General features: G+C 32.8%; 1 protein-coding gene across 1 annotated transcript in view; it reads right to left on the bottom strand.

Annotated features, from left to right (window-relative positions):
* Positions 1–20,343: 20,343 nt before the first annotated feature.
* Usp1 (ubiquitin specific protease 1) overlaps positions 20,344–21,509 on the bottom strand; it is a 41,940-nt gene continuing 40,774 nt past the window's right edge. Inside the window, exon 8 of the mRNA XM_069826302.1 lies at positions 20,344–21,023. Coding sequence (XP_069682403.1) covers positions 20,345–21,023 — 679 coding nt within the window. The 3' untranslated portion in view covers position 20,344. The remainder of the gene's footprint in view (positions 21,024–21,509) is intronic.

Consider the following 21,509-nt stretch of genomic DNA (forward strand, 5'->3'; position numbering starts at 1 on the left):
TCTGTTCCTTGCATAGGAATATAACGAGTAGATGATGATGATGATGATGATGATGATATTGATTTTGTTTCATGTTGGGACTACACTGAAAATACATGATAAAATTACTGTTTTAAATTGAGAATAAAAGAGACATATTGAAAATTTGACTCCAATTTAAATAAGATACATAATGAATTTACCGCTTTCAAACTATGAAACATATGAAATAATTTAATGCATCATTGGATCCATGGCATTTGTGAATTAGTAGTTTATCTTCAAATATGTTACCAAAATAATATAGCTGGTCCCAAAAATAAAAAGAAACCCCTGCACATGAAATAATACTAATCTCTTAGAAATAAATCCACATACAAAACTGTATAAACACAAGAATTTTAGATTATACAAATGCACATAACTTCGTGTTACTATCTGTTAACCACCACTACAAATAAATATATAATGTAGGAATATATCTAAACATACTTTCTTTTCATATAATTCACTGCATATTTTCTGCATTAGTTTAATAAAAATATTTCATAATGGGTAGAAATATTGCTTCATTTCAAAAATAATCTTCAGTGTTGGTCTGGTTATTTTTATGAGAAGCCATATGGAATGTGCCCTGTAGAAATAATACAAAAAATAAAGCTGAACCCTATATCCAAATGCCACTTATTACTATTTTGATGAATTTCCATTTTTTAAGGAGGGGAGAAGAGAGGGATGTTACTCTTCAGTTCTAACATATCATTCTGGATAACCTCTGAACTATCACAATGTGATCAAGTTTATCACCTAGGAGTTAAAAATATATAATAATTATCATTATCACCAAATAAATTAGAGTTCACTACTTCACAAAAAGGCTTTTCATAAAGTTTGCGCCACTCCACTAAAAACCATTACACTGGGTACCAATATCACAACATGGCTTAGTATGAAGATCCACTTGCATTAAACAGGAATTCTCCCAAGTAACTAAGTATAAAACTAATTTCCTTGAAATTATAAGTTTACTTATGTGTACAGAACAGGTTCAGCAAATATGCCAAAAGAAATGACTTCCTACGAAAGAATGAAAAAACAAAAATATAATCTAAAATAACATCTCAACATTGCAACTGCGAGTTTTCTAGTATGTAATGATTAATACATACGTTTTTATTTAATCATTTCCTATCACGGCTATGCCCAGTCTTAATTTTAATTCTAACAAGTCTGTACATTATTGTAAGAATATACAAACATGTTTATTGATATCTTCTCACACGTCACAGGCTACATACTCAATCTCATTCTGCAATTGTACCACATTTGTCATGAATTATTATTTATTATGTTCATATTTTCACTGAAATTGATTGTTCTTCACGAATTCCTGGCAAGCCTATACATCCATATGAAGAATGCAGAGTTCCTAAGCAGACCAGTCCCACTCCACTCCAACCTCTACCTAACAAAATCTGTTGGCGAGTGGAGAGCTGTTGTACACTGGCATACAGACAAGTCTGTGCATGTTTCCTTATGTAGACTGTTCTCACTCCAGCCTTTACCGCTTAGCTTCCTCAGGCTAGGCACTTCATATTATGGTCATTGAGCCAATGGAACATTACTACTTGGGACCAATCTGCATAGGAACTCTCTAAACCTCCATTCAAACAGGATGAAAGAACATATTTTACAACTTCAAAATGTTTTGTAACTCAACAAATTTAAAAAAAACACGAAACATGAGAACGAAAGTCATATCAAGCAAGATATAATCCATATACATTTTTTCATTCATTTCAATACGATTTGCAAACTTCTGAAGATGTGAAAATTCACACAGTACACATACTACAAGTATAAGAAGGCATTTTCGTGTTTAAAAAACTGTATGATTTTAAAAGTTATGTTCAGACAACCATCACACTAACTTCGTACAATTCCAAACCAAAAAATATATATTATGGTCTGTCATATTTTCTGACAGCAACAATTTTTAAAATAAAACACAAAGCTAAATTATAAATAAGTCTCTTTCTCCGTTTAAATTAAAAGAATATTACTTGTCAATGTACAAGTTTTAAAACTAAATAAAAATCTAATGAAGATTAGTGACGACTTAGTATGTCTAATCAAGTACTTTACAAGTACGTCTGATAAAGTAAATTCTGAAAACAAAAACATTATACTTATCCTATACGTAATTTTAAAATATTTATCATAACTCTATATTGAACATTTGTATTGACTAATGCCCTAACTTTCATCTGGGATTATGTATAAATTATTAATTAAACATTTTTTGAAAGACTGCACTTCAAAACTAATGTACAGGTTGATGCACGAGAAGTCTACAGGATGAACTGTAAGTAATATCATTAATTTCAGGGGATTATTCTTTGAGATATTTCAAACAAAAAAGTTTGATACAATTTTTATCGTTTTTACTTCCATTTCGAGATAAAAATTGTTTTACATGAAACATTTCATAGCATGTTTTGGGAAAGTCATTGATTTAATTCCAAATATGCTCAGTCAATTTAAGAGAGCAGTGTATTATGATAATAAATTATTGTTAACTGAACTGCATTTGTGTTTACTTGTTTTTAAGTTATTGTGAATACACTGGTTGAAAGTTGGAAGGTAAGAAGAAAAATGGGTTAAGTAATCCCAAAAGCAACCATTGGAAAACAATAACTTTTGTTGAAAGTTGTTTTTTTTCTCTCATTTAAAAAGTGGGGTGCACAGCTTATTTGAATGTGCGGGGTATTTGAGAAAAACATAGTTATTCATCAATTTAGTTACTGACTAACTTTATTATTTATTTATTCATTGGAGTTAAATCCACCAGGTCTTCTCTCCTACACAATCAGAAATATAATACAAGTACAAGAAAGAATGTATATATAAATGCAAATTAATCTAAAGTAATAATGTGTGACAAAAAGAAAATAACATAAAAATGTAGCATTTATGATTTTCAAATTTAGCATTTTGTAGGCTATTGACAGAAGATAGGAAACCAAGGATTGTAAGTTATGAAATAATAAATTTAAAAAATTTTGGGATGAAATCAAACTATAATTTACATTCATGATCAAGGTTACATTCAGTTCAGACACTGAAATTTAATATTGCACATGTTTAGATCATGATTTCTTTCATCCTTGATTTTTTATCTATGAACTACAATCAAATTATATGTACTGAAAAATCTTTCAGGAACACTATTTGTTGAAACCCATATATACTTCAGGGCTGCAGAGGTAAAGGAAAAGAACTTCACTTTCAGTGCCATATAAACATTTTAACACAGTCAATGCTTTTGTTATTCCTGATGTCACACAACTGCATATGGAAAGATTCAATTCCTCTACAAATTCATCTAGTGTAACACTATTTTTTTTCCCTTGCAATTGCTGGTTAAAGAGCTTCCCCATTTTCTTGTTCATGACTAGGTGTGCTAGATACTTTTGCATGCAAGAAGACAAACTGTAACACAATCTCAGGCACAGTGTTTTCATTAACACATTTATCCAGCATATCATTTGTGACAGAAACCATCTATTGGCACCAATTTTCAAATCCGCTTGTAATATTAAAAAGTCATTCCATAATTTATGTATATATGGATAGAACGATCTCTCTAGCATAGAAATCAATTTACAAATTTTTACTGAAATATTTGACACAAATTTGATTTGAAGTTCAGCAAAGCAAATGTGTTCCTATCTCTACACACATCAGCACTATTTAATGACTGCTATTCAGAGAATTCTCGTCAATGCAAGAATTAAAAGTTACATTTTTTTTTTTTGGCAGAAAACCATAAATTTATTAAAATGAAAAACAAAAAACTATATAGCATTTTCAGACACTTTTCGCATTTTGTCGCAAATTCATCTCATGACTTTACAAATTGCAATTTTTATTTGTGGAGTCAACCAGAAAAAAAAGTACCAAAAATCCAGCTTCATCACATTAGAAGAATTAAAAATTGACCTCTGATCATCAACTTCATTGTGTCAAAGAAAACTTCTCAAGGCGTCAGGAATGTCAGCAGGTAAATAGAAAACATCTATGAGTAGTTTATGTCATGAAGGTATATTACATTTTAGTCAAGTACCCACAATTAATACTTTTAATGAAGGTAATATTAAAGTTTATTTTTATGTTAACAAAACGTCTTGAAAACGTAATGTAACTGAGCAGGACTAATGGTAAAATGCAGACTGGGTAGTACCTGGCAACAGAAAAAAACACCACTCAGTACCAACCTTTGCTACAGCAGAATTCAATTACAGTACACCTCGTTAATCTGAAATCGAATAAACTGAATACTCGGTTAAATCAAACAAACTGTTCGGTCCCAGCTGAATTAGTAGATAAAAATCAATTTAATTATGGTCGAAAAAACAGTTGTACGCATCTTGCCTCGCTTACACTTGTTTCATAAACATACTCACGTCTTACTTACTACCATTATCGGCTTGTTGCATAATATAAACCGAATTTTGGATAAATCATACTACAAATTGAAATTTGGTCCTTTCATATATTTCATAAGTTATTCCTTGGCTAAACCGAACATATTGTATAGTGTACAGGAGCATTTTGTCTTTGGGGCTTTCAGGGCTTAGCCGTATTAATATTTATTTAATGTACATAATATATATTTCAATTATCGTATTATAATTATAATGTGCTAATACAATATAAATAAAGTCTCATTCATTTTAGACTTTACTGGACTGGCGATGCAAGATCCTCTACACCAAAATTCTGGATGTGGTCTCTTCAGAGAGTACCATCATTTTGAGGAAAGTAGTCCATCAAACAGCAATTATTGCTTTTTTAATAATAAGAAAATGATGTTCCTATTTCGTTTTCTACTGTATGTATTCATTAGGGTTATTCTTTGTTGCAAATTCCATAGTTTGAAATATCTTAATTCTGACTGAAACTTCAGTCTGTTGCTGTACTTTTAAAATGTTCTGTAGCCTACAATATACATTGTAGCATCATGTTGCACTTATTCAGGAAGTACTGTCATTGAATTGTATTGTTGAAATCATGATCAGAAGAATATTTACTGTAGGCAGTATGAATTCTAGGAAAGTGTATATTAAAAAAATGGCAGATATTGTACAGTAAAATCCCTCATAACCAGTACCCAATCAACTGGCAATACCACAACAATAGCACTTTTGGCTTGGCCAAAAAAAAAAAAAAAGTTTAAGTCTGCCACATTACCAGTCTGGGCCATCAGTTTTGCCACATTAGGAAGTTCGTACGAACTTTCGTTTTCAGTGAATATTGGAACTAAAATTAATGTATTGTTTGTTTTGTGTGATGTGTTTTAATAAAGAAAACCACACAGTTTTTATGTTTATTCAGTTATGAGCAAGTAGTAGAGAAATAAGCTTCACATGGCTGCAGTTTCAACATTTTGCACCATGAAATACGATTTTTTTTTTTTTTGTATAATAGATATTTATTCAATTATCCGGCAAAATCTCGTATCCGGAACTAGCCTAGTCCCTTTAGTGCCGGTTAAGAGGGATTCTACTGTATAAGTATTTATTTATTGATAGAGTATGGTGTTTGTGTTTATGAAAGCAGCCTCAAGTGATGGCTACCCAAAGTGACAGAAATCAATTCAATAGGCTTATTTTGCCATTTTTTAAAATAGGGACCTTTTTACCAAAACCTCGTTTAGTCGAACTTCATTAAACCGAACTGACTCTTTTTCACTCCCTTGGAATTCGGATTAACGAGGATCTACTGCTGGAAAGAGTGGGTGAAGAAAGAATCATGCTGAAACTGATCAGGAAGAGGAAAAGGAATTGGTTGGGTAACTGACTGAGAAGAAACTGCCTACTGAAGGATGCACTGGAAAGAATGATGAACAAGAGAAGAGTTCGGGACAGAAGAAGATATCAGATCATACACAACATTGAGACATATGGATCATATGAGACAAAGAGGAGGGCAGAAAATAGGAAAGACTGCAGAAAGCTGGGTTTGCAGTGAAAGACCTTCCCTTGGTCAGAACACTGAATGAACTATATAATTAAGACACAAAGAGACAGTGAATGAGTGATGTGACATTACTGAATGATATCCAAGATCTACGCACATTATATGCTGAGTTATTGCACTATATATGCGATGATACTTTATAAACAACTTTCTGTCCATATCAGGACTTCAATCTGCTATATCCTATTTACTTTATATTTGTCAATTGTAACTTTCATTTTGAAAGTGAGCAATATTTCAATAAAAATAATTTTATTTGTAGTTTAGGCTCCGTATCATAACAAAACACAGATGTTCAATTTAGATGTCCATAATAGAGGAAGACATTAAATACAAACGTAATATTCACAATGTTTTATTAAATGGTTGGAGCATACTATGAAACAGTATAATATGATAGCTGCCTGATCACAGTTAAATGCTAACAGCTAAAATAATCATCTACATCTCAATCATTACATAACGAAAATCTCTCGATTACATACAGTACTAAAAGCATAACTTTTAATCTTAAAAAGTAATTTTTGCACTTTTTTAAACATTATACATGGTGTGGTACAGAAAATGAAATGAATTCATATGTGGCCCATGTTTTGTACATCACTACGCATTCAAAATACTTCATCTTATGATATTTGAAATATTGAGTATTCAGATTTTCATTTGACCAATTTGTCCAACTTGTATCTGATAGTATTATTTCATCAAAGATTAAAAATTTAGTAATCTGAAGTGATATTAGAATGAATAAATAATTCAGATCAAAATATGAACAGAAAAGTTTCTGGAAGAATTTCTAATAACATTTTCCAGTATGATTCTAAAATAGTTTCATATTATATTCTAGATTGACAAGAATGTAATATAAGGTATCTGTACAGTACACAGTTTCTTTTAAAATATTAATTCTTCATAAATTAAAATATCAGTGGTCAAGAAGTCTTCACAGTTACAATTCAAAATTATTCAGAATAAGGTAATACTTTTAAATTATAGTGAAATTTCTTTCTAGATTTTTCTATACAGCATGCCTAAAATCCCTACATAAAAGACATAATCTACAGTAAAACCTCTGTTAACAAAACCTCTGTCAATCAAAAACCAGTTTAACCGAAACGTGTAAGTTGTGTAACTGAATTTTTAAACAGAAATTTGAGTTATACTATGCATTGTATTTACAGGACACAAAATTTACATACAATGTAAAGTACACTCATACTTATTTTTAAATGCATTACGTCATGGGCAAAATATATGGGCAAAGTAAAAGCAGTTCCGAAGATAAGTAACTGTCACTAAGCAGAACAGAGAAATGCATGTGAGAGCAACAACACGTCCTATTGTTCACACAAGCCAGCTAAACTCAACCCTAACACTAAGCAGGTGTGACATTGCTGTCAGAAAAAGATGCGAACAAAAAAGTCAAAAGAAAATTTCGGACTTTTTCTTAAAGAAATAATGAAGAAACACTATTTAGATTTGGTAATATTGTATGTACTGAATGCATTGTATCAACCTTAAAAAAATACATCTGATGTTTTCATGTACACAACTTACAAGTCAATTTCTAACCTTTCAACTCTAATTATTATCATAAGTGTTCTTTTTTTCGAAATAGAGTCAATCTCCTTCATTTTAGTTAACAGAAGTTTCACTGTGTTATAATGAGAATAATTCATGACGTCTGAATTTAAATTAAAAAAAAAAAAAAACAGTTTTTACATTAGAGAGACAGAACTAACGGCCTCTATTCATCCTCAATGTATGAGCATACAATAAATCACATCCAGGGCTGCTAAGGGTCTTCAGTTAAATAAAAAAAAAAATTTATGTTAATAGAAATTACACAAAAAGCGGAATTCCTTCATAACATGCAACAATATATTCTTACGAAAAAAAAAAAAAAAAACACTATTGCACCATTCAAATACTTTGCTGTTTATGAAAAGCCTTAGTTTGTTCCCGATCATTCCTCTCCAGTCCAACAATTTGTGCCCATTATCTTATTTGTAGAACAAGTAGCTTGAGTTGGAATGAAATGCGGAGGTTTAATATATTGCAGGGGAGGGGGAACACTGTATGAATTATTCACAATTCACACGATTTGGTTCAGTGTTTCAGTATTAGTTTAGGTATTTTTCAGTCCGGGATTTTGCAACATATTAAATCCCTTACGAGTTCAACGTCCAATTATTATGCAATTTGTTAAACCAATAACTTTCATATTGCTGTTAATTAAATATTATACAAAAAAATTATTTCGCAACTTTTACTTATTGCAGAGTCATTTACATTACATCTATTCCCATCCCTTTACATAACTTACAGGTCATTTTCATTCAATACACACTGGAAAATTTTCATTATAAGTATCATGTAATTTAACACCAGTATTTCTGTCTTTGCTCTCAAAACAATTCGTATTGATATTTTAATTCATGTGAATACAAAATTTATGAGTGAATGAATTTTATGAACATTCAAGTGACTTTTGATAATGCAAAAACATAGTCACATTTACAGTATACACTAAACCAATTAGAAAAGTCTGGTATTTAAGTTACTCTGATTCTGATAAGGGTCCTATGCAGAAATGAGAAAACATTTACTTTAAATGTATAATCCAACTTGCTTTCTTTGTTATTCCTACACACAAATTTTGTATGGACCCTCGGGTTCCTGATTGCAAACCTTACACCGTATTTCAATTTTCAAGCAGGTACATAATAAAAAAAAAAAAAAAATCGAAAAAAAAAAAAAGTAGGAAAACCTTCAAATTGGACATCTCAGATCATTTAATTCTTGAAAACAACATCTACCTAAGGTTTCCAAATTCAAATATCCCTTCTTCTCCTTTTATGATAAAATATAAAGTTCATCATTAGCCTATTATACAAGTTACAACATTATCAATCAAAGAATGTATCATTTCTGATGCCTGACATAAAGGCTTCTAATTTTTACCCTCTTTATAATAGCATTTACAATCTGTAAGTGCAATCTAACTAATAAAATGCTATCAAAGACAACTTATTCATAGATCATTCCAATTTCGACACAATGTGTGTTAATGGAATGTTATTTACAATATATTGTATTTTCGTGTGTATAGGCCGTACATATTTTACTAAATTATTGGTTCAAATATTGAAGTGCGGCCTCTACTCAAGATAATAAAACATTGTTACTTTCACTTCCACTCTTACCTCATATAATGAAGAATGGGTACCTACTATCACACAGTCTGCAACTCCTAACTCTTCCACTCAGTCCCATTACATAGGTGATAAGAGCTCGGGGAATTTATATCGTTCTCAAATTTCTCAATGTGTGTATCTTCATTTCAGCTCCTCTGCAAGAGCGTAAGATATTTTTTTTCGAATTTTATTCTCAAAATTTGAGTTCAACTTATACATGTGTGCAGTCAATACATGTGAAAATAGAATAGTGACTTTTACAGTAGATCTCACGATTATAGTTGAGTTATAGGAACACATGTTTTCTATGACATAATAATATAACATGCCATACACTCCCCATATCTGTAACTTAAAGACGAATTCTTCACATTAATTTAAGTCTTTCAGTTTAGAAGGTTCTTACACAGTCTGGCAAGTAACTTGTTAGGATAATTTTTTGTTGTTACAAATGAATACAGAAAACTTTCCAAATTAGTCAAATCATGCATTGTTACAATGGTTTCATCCAAGAAAATGGTCACCTGAATGAAAACATCAGAGATAATAGGCATGATGCAAATATATTATACCTATTTTGCAACAGTATCGTGAATCTCTCACTAAATCTAAATCCATTTATATAAATTTTAATTCTTTTCCAGAGTGTGATTTGTAGGGGGTAGGGGAAGGTGTGAGGGGGAGGAATTCTCCCTTCACTCTGCCAAAAGCACTATCTCATCTCTGCTCACACACTTCTTCTTATGCAAGCCAAAAATGGTCACTTCTTTCCTTTTACATAGTCTTAGGAATGATTTTGTAAATATGTTTACTTTTAGATATGATGATATTATTATTATTATTATTATTATTATTATTATTATTATTATTAACGTCTTATTCAATAGCACATTTGTTGTTTGGCTCTTTACACATCTGTAGTAAGTTTCAGCAGAATACTGATGGATCAGTATTATGCATTTTGGGCGAAATTTTAAATACACTCAGTGACAAAAAAAAACAAAAAGTGTCACTTTAATTAATATGTTGCAACAATGTCAGTAATATTTCAGAAAAGTGGTATGTTGCAACAATGTCTCTTGACACAACAATCAATGTATTTCAGTGATGCTGACTTTAAATTTTTCCAAACTAAAACAAAAGGGAGAGAAAAATGCTTCATGTCCACTTTCTGTGCAAAAGGAGCTGATGCTGCCATTAGTGGCTTCACATGAACACTATCCCCCATGCCAAAAGCACAAAACGGATAAATGATTCGAGTTATATGAAAAGCCACTCAGAAAGTTGGCTGTCAAAGTGAAAAGAATGCTGCATGTCCATGTAATATGGGGGATTATCTGAACACCATAGACATGTGACATAAAGCATCTTTCGGTTCTGTCTTCAAATTAATGTTAAAGTGTCATGAAATTGAAGTGGCTCGCTTTTTTTGTTATTGAGTACATTCACTATTTCATACACGACAACAAACACGATTTTTATAGAAACTGAATATACAGTGCAATCAGTTATGCTTTCCCCTGCAGCTCGGGGTTTTTCCTATGAGCAAGCCCCCCACTCGTTTACCGCGCACTGGAGGGAGTAGCAAGCCTGCTTGCTTACTTGTAGACCTTGCTGAATGTCGCAGCGCAGCTGTTCCCAGGTGTGTGTTGTATAGTTCGTTTCTTAATTCGACAGTATACATAAAGTGTATTATATCTCGTGAGTTTACAATGGCACAAGATATTTTTATTTATGATTCATATGTGTTAATTTGGCGGCTCGAAGACTGTTTCAAGAAAGATTCCTGGGTGTAGACACTCCAGATCGTAAAACAGTCCATAATCTTTATCATAAATTTCAGGAAACTGGAAGTGTCTAGCCTAAGAAACCAAAAAAGCAGTGTAGGGTTCTCACCAAAAAAAGATTACATGACATTTGTAATCATTTAGAAAATTCTCCTGAAAAATCTCTTCGTCGTCTTGCACAACAAGTGGGACTTTGATATGGGTCTGTGCAAAAAGGCTACTAAATTACTGCACTTCAAGCCGTATAAAATAACTGTGGCACATGCTCTTCAGCCAGGTGACCCTGTAAGTTAAAAGTTATGTTTTATTTAATGACGCTTGCAACTACAGAGGTTATATCAGCGTCGCCGGATGTGCCGGAATTTTGTCCCGCAGGAGTTCTTTTATATGCCTGTAAATATACTGACATGAGCCTGTCGCATTTAAGCACACTTAAATGCCATCGACCTAGCCCGGGCTCGAACCCACAAATCTTGATGACCCTGTATGTAGGCATAAATTTTGTGAGTGGGTTCTAGAAAATGTCATGAATAATTTCTTAAGGAGATGCGAAAAATGTGTGGAGAATGAAGGCTCATTTGATAATTTGGTAAGTAATGAGTCTCTTAAATTTGTTTGTGTATTGTTGTTTTGTTTTATTGTTTTACCCTCCTGCTAATCACAGAGAAGTAGCTAACTGGTTACTGAGTGGCACACTCGCCCATAGGCAAAACACTCCGGCAGAAAGCAAAACTGATCATAGTTCTCGATACTGGGCAAACAGAAACAGGGGAGAAAAAATGAACCACAACCTTACTGGGAAATAAATTGCAACAATGTTTTTGTCTATAAGATTATTATACTGGAGTGGCAGTTGATAAACTAAATGACTTCCACGTACACAAATTTATACAGTGTATAAAAAAATTGATATCAACTATGTTATATAAATAGATTAGGAATGATTAGAAGTAAAGTTGGGGAGTCCTGTGTCACAGATTTACAACATATAAAAGAGCACTTTATTTGAATAAGAGAGCTTCAAACAAAATTTATCGAGGATTTCTTTCCCAAAATCCATTCTGCATTTTCCATTACCTACTATCAAAAGTAAGAAGTTGAATTAAAAATGCCCCCACTTAAGAAATGAAAGAATTCTACCAGACTAGTAGAATTCTCTATAAAGATCTCAGTTGCCTAGAATTGTAAACATTAGAAAGCAGCCATATTACAAGTTCAAATATGAATACCGTACCGAAAATATACACCACTTCATAGACAATGAAAAATTATGCATTAAATACTGGTAATATATGTCACTGTAAGAAGTATTACTCAGCAAAATTAAATTTCTACTAATTTCTACATCTTTCTGTGTCCTTAAATTGAGTTAATTATTTTCATCTACTTACATATAACTATAATTTTTAGCTACAAAAAGGAAACAGAGAGAGAGAGAGAGAGAGAAAAAAAAAAGAGAGTAACTTTTACAGAATACACAACTTTAAATTTTATATAACAGCAATAGTAAACAGTATTGATCACATTTTTCTTTTTGTATTCATTTATACATATTGGAAAAGTCTTTATTTCTTTAAAAATATAAATAAGAATTTATCAGTCAACATGTGTTGGAAATTTGTCACACATAACCTCTACTGAACAACCGACGACTTTTTGTGCATGATGACTTTGAAATTACTCTCATTAACGTCTAATTTTCTGAGCCTATTTTATGTATTTAATGAACCAAATTTGAATACTCTCTGTATTTAAATAATAAAGTGACGACAACCTTAAAATGACAGTACTTTAATAATCTTGTGATCTGAAGTGAACAAAAATATTTCAGAAAAATTTTGAAAGACATTTCAAATAGCTATCATATTATTCTGTATATTACTTTATAATAACCTATACTATTTTTCTAAATATTTCTATAACAATAACCTTCTTGCACTTACAGACACATTGATAAAAATATAATCATTGCATAATTCTCAAGGAACAGAAATATGTTAACTACAATTGGTATCACCCTGTATTTCTCGCCATTTCTTAAGAAGTTCATTGAAAAGTAAATATTTTATGAGTATGTACTATATTTACACCTTTATTAGGATCTCTATTGGAAAAGGAAACACTGAAACACTGAACACACCTCACTCCATACAAAAGAACTGGAAGCAGCTTGGTTGTATTCTAATAACAAAATTGCTAGTTACTTGCTTTATTTTCTTTAAAAATAAACTGAAAGCAGGAAAGTTCATCTCTTTATTATTTATTATTTGCAATGATTGCACACGTTCAAAGACTCATGATGCACTTTTCACTGTTAGGAACTTTTAAATTAAATTCCAATTATCATTAATCCTTCACTCACATACATTGATGTATGGCTGTCAACCATCAGGTAATTATGTACTATTAAATTGAAAATGTATTTACAGAACAACTCATGGGAAAAAAAATATGTAATTTGCAAGTACTGCAACAAGATGTAACAAATCGTCGTTGATTTTATAAAACCTATGTGACAATAAAGAGCATAATTTTTTCAGGAGGAAGAAAAAATTAATTACAGACTGATTATTTAGTCCTGACAGCTCAGCGACACGAAAGAGGGGAAGTAATAGGAATAGTGGGGAGAGCTCCGGAGTAGAGATAAGGGCAAGCGGTCGGTAAAGGAATGCAGTACAGCTTAATTGGAATAGAAACATACCGCTCTACTGCACACATGGCATCCCATCGCTCCGAAGACAAGCGAGTAACAAACCCAAACACCCCTTGGCGTAACTAAATGGACTCACCTGACCCAGGCGCACATTTCCAGCGACTGTCAGGACTAAATAATCGTACTGTAAATATCATTAGGCCTACATAAGAATATCAGATAATTCGGTAGAAAACGTTGAATATAATGCACATCAATGACTTCAGTGTAGGCCTGTCAATATTTAATTAATTTTTTCTTCCTTTTGAAAAATTATCCTTTGTCACATAGGAAGTTTCATAAAATAACGACAAAATACAGCTTAACTCTATAATAAAATAATATAAAAATACATGTAATAATTAATTATGTGCACTTATCTGTTTGGCATTTACAGTGCTACATAATGATGAATAAGGTATTACAAGTCTTTGAGATTTGCAATACGACAAACATAGCAAATAGAAGTATGACCTCACTCTGAGTTCAAGTGGTTGCTGCTAGAAAGTGCTTGTATCGTTAAGACTCATGAATATTATGTTTCCTGTTTGTAGTCAGAAATTTGAAGCAATGTTCATGCATGATAATAAGGCTATAAATATTAAGGCGAATAAGAGAACATCCAAATGCCTGGGCAGTACATACTACTGGGTCATCCAATTATCTTCTGGCCAGAGGTACGGCAGGAACTGTCTCAGCCGATAAGGCAACTCCTACGGCCAGACGGGAAAATGGGCAGATAGAATTAACTGGTTTTGACCTCTCACGCGACACAGTATTGTTTGAATAGTGCAAGCAACTACATGTGTAGTTGCTAAGAATAAATGGAAAATAATAGGAATAATCATTCTATTCCACATCAGGTATTTATTTACGATTCATATGTCCATACAGAATCCACTTATGCTGTCAGGAGATTATTTCAAGAGAAATTCCCAAGTATGACCACAAGATTCCACAAGGTTGTGAAAGTGAAGGGAAAGACGACAGAGTTTAGATGTGTTATTTATGCAACAAGCAGATAATCTTGTCATAATAAGATTATCACGAGTTGGAGACAACATTTTATGGCATCTTAGCATTATAAATTGTAGAAAATAAATTATGAATTAATTCGACATCCACAGCTCACATGTATTGATATGTTCGTATTGATCGTATCGATTATGCACCTGGCATTGAATAAAGAGAAATGGATGACGTTGCAGGTATTACAAACTCTAGTTATACCTTAGGTAACAAATTTTATGTTACAAATGTTCCTTTATTTTGTTAATATACCGGTAGTTTCTTTGAACCACAGAACTGTTTTATGTGATATTACAAAAGTGATACAAAATTGTTAAAGATTGGAAATAAATGATACATTACCTTCTGTCCTGCATTTCATTTCTTATTATGTTGCGCGTAGAAGCGGTAAGCAAGATAGCCAGACAAGTTACATGCATCCTCACCCAAGCGTTCCGGTATTACATCATAGCGAATATGTCATTGCTATTATTGACATACATGCCATAATAAGTCGATTATGCACGATATTGGATGAAGTAATAACCTGTAGGTTGCATAAAAACATTTAAGACAGTATTTGTAGTTTCACTGTGTTCCTTCTATGCATGTGAAAATTTCCAATGCGAGTGTTGTAAAGAACTGGCACTTCATTAGTGTAGTAGATTAATTTAGGGAAGTGTGACATCTCTGGGTCAGAAAAAAAATTATAATTTTCTTAAAACAGAATTTCAAAGTGGTAATAGAAAATTAATGAGGGCTAAAAGCAATCTGCAGATGATACCTCAGTAAGAAGCAGAAAATGGCGACTGATACAATGCTTAAAAATATCAAGTTAAAAACAAGAGTAGAATGAGATATGACGAATTCATTTTGGATAGTTTACTATTGAAAATAAAATCACCAAAAGGGTACAGACATTATTTAAGACATGAATGCTGTCTCTGCTTCAGAAAATCATTTAAGATTTGTAAGAAGCTGATAAATACTTAGGTGAACTGGGAAAAATGTGAGGGACAGCAAGTGATTCTAATTTCCATCTTTCCGTCGCCATTTCCACTTTTACACCTTTCACTATGAAACGCTTCATTGGAAATGAGAAATGCAAGTCACAAATTCTACCTTTTGCTGATAATGGAACATCTTTTAACGGAATCACTCTATAGACTATTTTAAAAACCAGTTCTTGTCTTTAGATGGTGTAAAAAAATTATTAATAAGAGTTTTGCCACCATAACCTGATTTAAAAACTGGAACAAAACACGAAGGCATTTCTGCACTGTTATAAAATAATACAAGAATATCTCTGAACAATACACAAATGATAACTAAAATCAAGAGATATATTAAAATAATATATGCACTTCAGAACACATGGAAGAAACACATGTGCGCAAATCAACATTAACTTTACACTGTTTCTTATACAAGTTTCGACATTTTTGATCCAAAGTGATTCAAGCGCTAGTAGTTCTCTGTTCCACTACTTACAATGGAAACAGATGGAAAGTGATAACACTACTTCTATCTGCTCTGCGACAAAAAAGCTAATTTACTTGCTTTTTTTAAGGACAGAAAGTGCGATTTTCTTCGGTTATTATATACTGTAAATAATGAAGAGATGTACGCAATGCATTTCATATTTTTAAAAAATTATGTTTTATTTAACGACGCAACTTCAGAGGTAATATCAGCATCACCGATGTGTCGGAATTTTGTCCCGCATGAATTCTCTTACATGCCAGTAAATCTACTAACATGATCCTGTCGCATTTAATGCATTTCATATTCTCTGCAAATGCACTTCATAGTAAATTTAGTACAGACTATGATTCATACATGGAACTGCTCATTAAGCATGCATGCGATCATGAGATGCAGTATACAGATGCTATCAGTATATAATATGTAGCATTGTAAACAGATATGAATCAACTTGTTCTTGATGTTTATAAGTTACAGCGCAATAGCTGCATTTCAATTTTTTTTTTCTAGTATAGGCCTACAAAGTTTTTATGTACGATTAATATATTCGTGTAAATTCCACAGCGCAAAAAAATTATTTTTGTGAAGTTTCTGGTGTAAAAATTCCAAATTGTAGTACGACACACAAACTTGCAACTAAACTGAGACACAGGCAATTTAAATTCCAAGGAAAACACAATTGGTTATAATGATTTAACACAAGTGTAATTAGATGATATCAGTATTGCAATACTCTCCCAGAAAGTCAACATGCAAGCTCGTTCAATAGCTAGAGATTTCCAAAATTTATGCATGCAGTCACGAAATATTAGAAGTTGAAATTCTCTAAAAAAAAATAACTATCATGCATGAACTGCATCCTGTTGGCCCTGTTGCTAGACTAAATTTTTGTAAATAGATCCTAAATCAGATTTATGGCAGAGGAATTGACTCATATCACACATTTTATTTTCTTACGAAGCTTGATTTCACTGTCACAGAACCATAAAATCGCAAAATAATAAATTCTGTATAGAACCGAGATCCTCCAACCATTCTTTACAGATTTAAATAAGGAAGAATGGTTATATGCATTCTTTCAGCAGGATTCTGCCACTATATATAGAGCCAATGAAACTGCAGATGACATAAGGGACATTTTTCCTGTCAAATAATTAGCAGAAATATATGGTACCACTATTTCCCTGATCTAACATTCTGCGATTTTTATTTCTGGGGCAATATAGAAGAAAAACTGTAGAGAGCAAACCCTCATACCCTAGATGAAGAAAGGGAAAACACACGGAAATTCATTCACGAGAAACTTAGGTATGTGACGAGAAATTTATTAAAGAGGTATCAAAAATGTGTGGATATTAGAAGACATTTTCTTCATCATCTTTAATTCTGGCAAGTTATTAGTAAAAAAGGAGTATCATTATGTGGATTTTCATTGAACTGCAAAATTATTTGATTTTCCTTGTGTTACCAATGGCAGGCAACACTGCATTCTAGCTGCTGGTTTTGTATTAGTGAAAAATACATTTGCAGAATCCACGGACAAAGAGAATATGAAACATTACTTCATAACATCACTATAGAAATTTAAATTAAAGCAGACAAGCATTCTCTAATGCAATCTTATGAAATGAAAATAATCATAGCAAATATGTAGAAACAAAATCTTTTTACTCGTTTTCAATAATTATGATTTACAGCATATCAGTATCTGTATAACTATCTATCACAATTACTTATTTCCATTTTAGCACAAAAACAAACAGCATTTAAAAATCAAAGCACTTATATATCTGGTATTTATAACTGACTAGCAAATTTTAACTCACACTCATCTGTTCGGTTCCTACAACTCACAAAATAAAATTCTACCATTCAGTGAATCAAATCATCTAAAGGTTAACCGATGCTTGTAATAAGCATACAGTGAGTGTAAAAAAATATTGGTACACTTAATTAAATAAGAGAAACATACGCGTACTTATGTGTTTATGTGCATTTGAATTTACTAAATTAATGTGAGGTATTCTAACACTTATAATCAAAATATTAGATGTAATAAACATATAAAAATATAAATAGCCACAATAACATAAATGCATACTAACTTGGTGAATGAGCACGCACAGTAAATATGCATACAATTCTAGAGTATCAGTTGTGGTCAGATGTACTAGTGACGGGGTGGGGGTGGTAGTCGCTTTGCTTGCGTATTGCAGTTTAGTACACACAGTCTCTGCATTCAGTGACCTACAGTACGTCTGCTTACCAAGGTGAACGTGTGGTGCATGATGGGGGGAAAAAGGCAGAAAAACTACAGATTAAGAATAATTATTTTTTACACAATCAGTGTAAATCACTCTTCGAGATTTCCAAAACTGTAAGTAGATCACGAGCAACCATTCAACATATTATAGATAGATTTTGTGAAAGAAAGTCTGTAAAAAAATGCGCGTAGAACGGGACGTCCAAGAAAACTGAATGAATACTGCGAAAGAGCAATTACTAGGAAAGTAAAAAAGGATCCACACATTAGTGCACCTAAAATTGCATGCGAGCTTCAAAGTAGCTTAAAAATGAATGACTGTGATAGTACTGTGAGAAATTATCTGAGATTAAATGCCTACCATGGTAGAATATTCCATAGAAAATAATACACTGTAATAATTTCTTCCTATTTAAATTAACGATGTAAATAGGAAGAAATGATTACAATTCGCAAAAACATAATTATGTTAATGCGCATCAGGAATTCCAGATGAGATTTATATTTACTGATGAGAGTAAATTCAATATTTTTTCATAGGATGGCAGAAGTTTCGTGTGGAGGCAAAAGAATAGGGAGCTGCAGAAAGAAAACCTAAAACCTACTGTAAAGTGTGGTGGGGGTTCTGTGTTCATATGGAGTTGCATGAGTGCTGCGGGTGTGGAGTCATTACATTTCATCGAAGGTACTCTAGATCAATATCAATATATTGAAATCACACCTGCACTCATCAGCGGAGAAAATGAACATCAGAAATAGTTTTGTATTTACACAAGACAATGATCCAAAGCATATGGCTTTGAATACTAGACTCTGGATCCTCTATAATATGCCGAAATACCTGCAAACACCACCACAATCTCCGGATTTTAATCCTATCGAGCATCTGTGGGATTATCTAGACAAGAAACTCAGAACAAGTCACATTTCTAACAAGAGGGATTTACAAAGTGCACTACAAGAAGAATGGAACAGCATCCTTCAATCTCTTACAAGCAAGTTGGTCGACTCAATGCAGCGACGTTTGCAGGCCATCATAGATGCTAAGGGCTATCCAACAAAATATTGAGTTACAAAGTACAGGATTATAAAGGGTGATTTTTGTAATTGCATCACTACGTTGTGAACACTTGTTGGAATTGATTATAAGTATTTAGTTTGTTTCTTAAGATTGTGTTCTCATTGTACATAATTTGCAAATTATGGAGGAATTAAGTTTATCTGACTCAGATAATTCAATTCCAAGTGAATTTGTTTAATTTTTCTTATGTGCAATGAAATAAAACGAGTTATGTTTGCGAATTATAGCAACAAACGAGGTGTATCAATATTTTTTACACTCACTGTAGGTAGTATTAATCAAAATTGGACACACTATGTGAAATAAATGTCTTGTTAAGCACAAGATGGCTGACAGCTACACCATTAAATATTAAATTAGGAGAATGATTCATTTAAATACTATATCATTGTCAGAGACATGTTTTGACAGCCCAGAAATGTTAAGGGAAGCCTCATTTAGAAAGGACTATTTATAAATAGAACTCCATGCTATGCAAATGACATAAAATAAACACTGGGCTGTAACAATTTTCAAACTATTCTTCGATTTGATCATGCCAATGCTTCGAATCTTTTGATTCTCATCTCCAACTGCAGCATGATCTGCATTAATTAATATTGAGATTCTCCATCCAGCATATAATTGACACAATTTAGGACTATTAAGTCCATGTAAAATAGAGCTCCAGAGAGCTCAAATACGATAAAATTTTGAGAAATTATTAAACTGATTCAATTTCACTTGCAGTGACACTCCATGCTTCTTTGAGCTCAATGCAATCTCAAATCAACATATGTACACTAAGCTGCTAGCTCAGCCCACCAAAAATCAGGGACACTTGGAATAGAACAACAGGTATGGTGTTAGAGCAGAACTCTTTGAAGGTTTTGGAGCCAGAACGTCTTCAAATTCTTTTCTTGTTAACAGCCGAACTGTTTCATCATCGCATTCAAGCCAGACCGGCTCTGGAACAGAGGTATCAACAACAGCTGCAGATATACCAGTATCTAAACCATTCATCTGAGATTTTTGTATCATGGGATCTCCACCATTCATCAGAGAACGATTTAACCTAACACCACAGCAATCCATACTCCTACAAGTGTGTCTATAATATACACTGTTCCCTGCGCTGTGATGCTGCTTGTTGCTAAGATCTGAGTTGCTGCTGTTTGAAGACCGAGGCCTGAAGAATTTGAGAATGCCACCCATTTTGTCTCCTGAAGAGCTGCTGCCACTCTTGTTCCCACTGCTTGCACTGCTGAGGCTTGACGACTTCCTCTTATCTCGATCACAGTGATAGTAGTCACAAACATTTTCAGAAGCTTTCACATATGCAACGTAATGCCCAGATGCAATAGTGGCTCCCAAGTGCATGATAACTCCAAACAGCTCGTAATGGTGGGGGCGTTGGTCTTCTGGTAGAGGGCAGCATTGCTCACAAAAACAGGCCAGCGTCAATGGAGTGGGCATGTAATCATTGACTTTGGACATGCAAACCATGGACCTGCAATACACAAAACCAACACGAGCAGTTGATGGTTGTAGTTTCACATGGAAGAGTTGTCTGACACAAGATAAGCAACTTCAGTGTCTTCTTAGAGAGAGACAAAGAGGAAAGTATGATAATATATGAAAGTGTGTAAGCATATATTTGCAGATATCTGTGAATAATAATAATTACTTACTTACAAATGGCTTTTAAGGAACCCGGAGGTTCTGTCGCCTTCACATAAGCCCGCCATCGATCCCTATCCTGTGCAAGATTAATCCAGTCTCTATCATTATTATCCCACCTCCCTTAAATCCATTTTAATATTATCCTCCCATCTATGCCTCGGCCTCCCCAAAGGCTTTTTTCCCTGCAGCCTCCCAAGTAGCACTCTATAAGCATTTCTAGATTTGCCCATACATGCTACATGCCCTGTCCATCTCAAACGTCTGAATTTAATGTTCCTAATTATGTCACATGAAGTATACAATGCATGCAGTT

The sequence above is a fragment of the Periplaneta americana genome, chromosome 5 (genome assembly GCF_040183065.1).
Source record: "Periplaneta americana isolate PAMFEO1 chromosome 5, P.americana_PAMFEO1_priV1, whole genome shotgun sequence".
Taxonomy (NCBI): Eukaryota; Metazoa; Arthropoda; class Insecta; order Blattodea; family Blattidae; genus Periplaneta; species Periplaneta americana.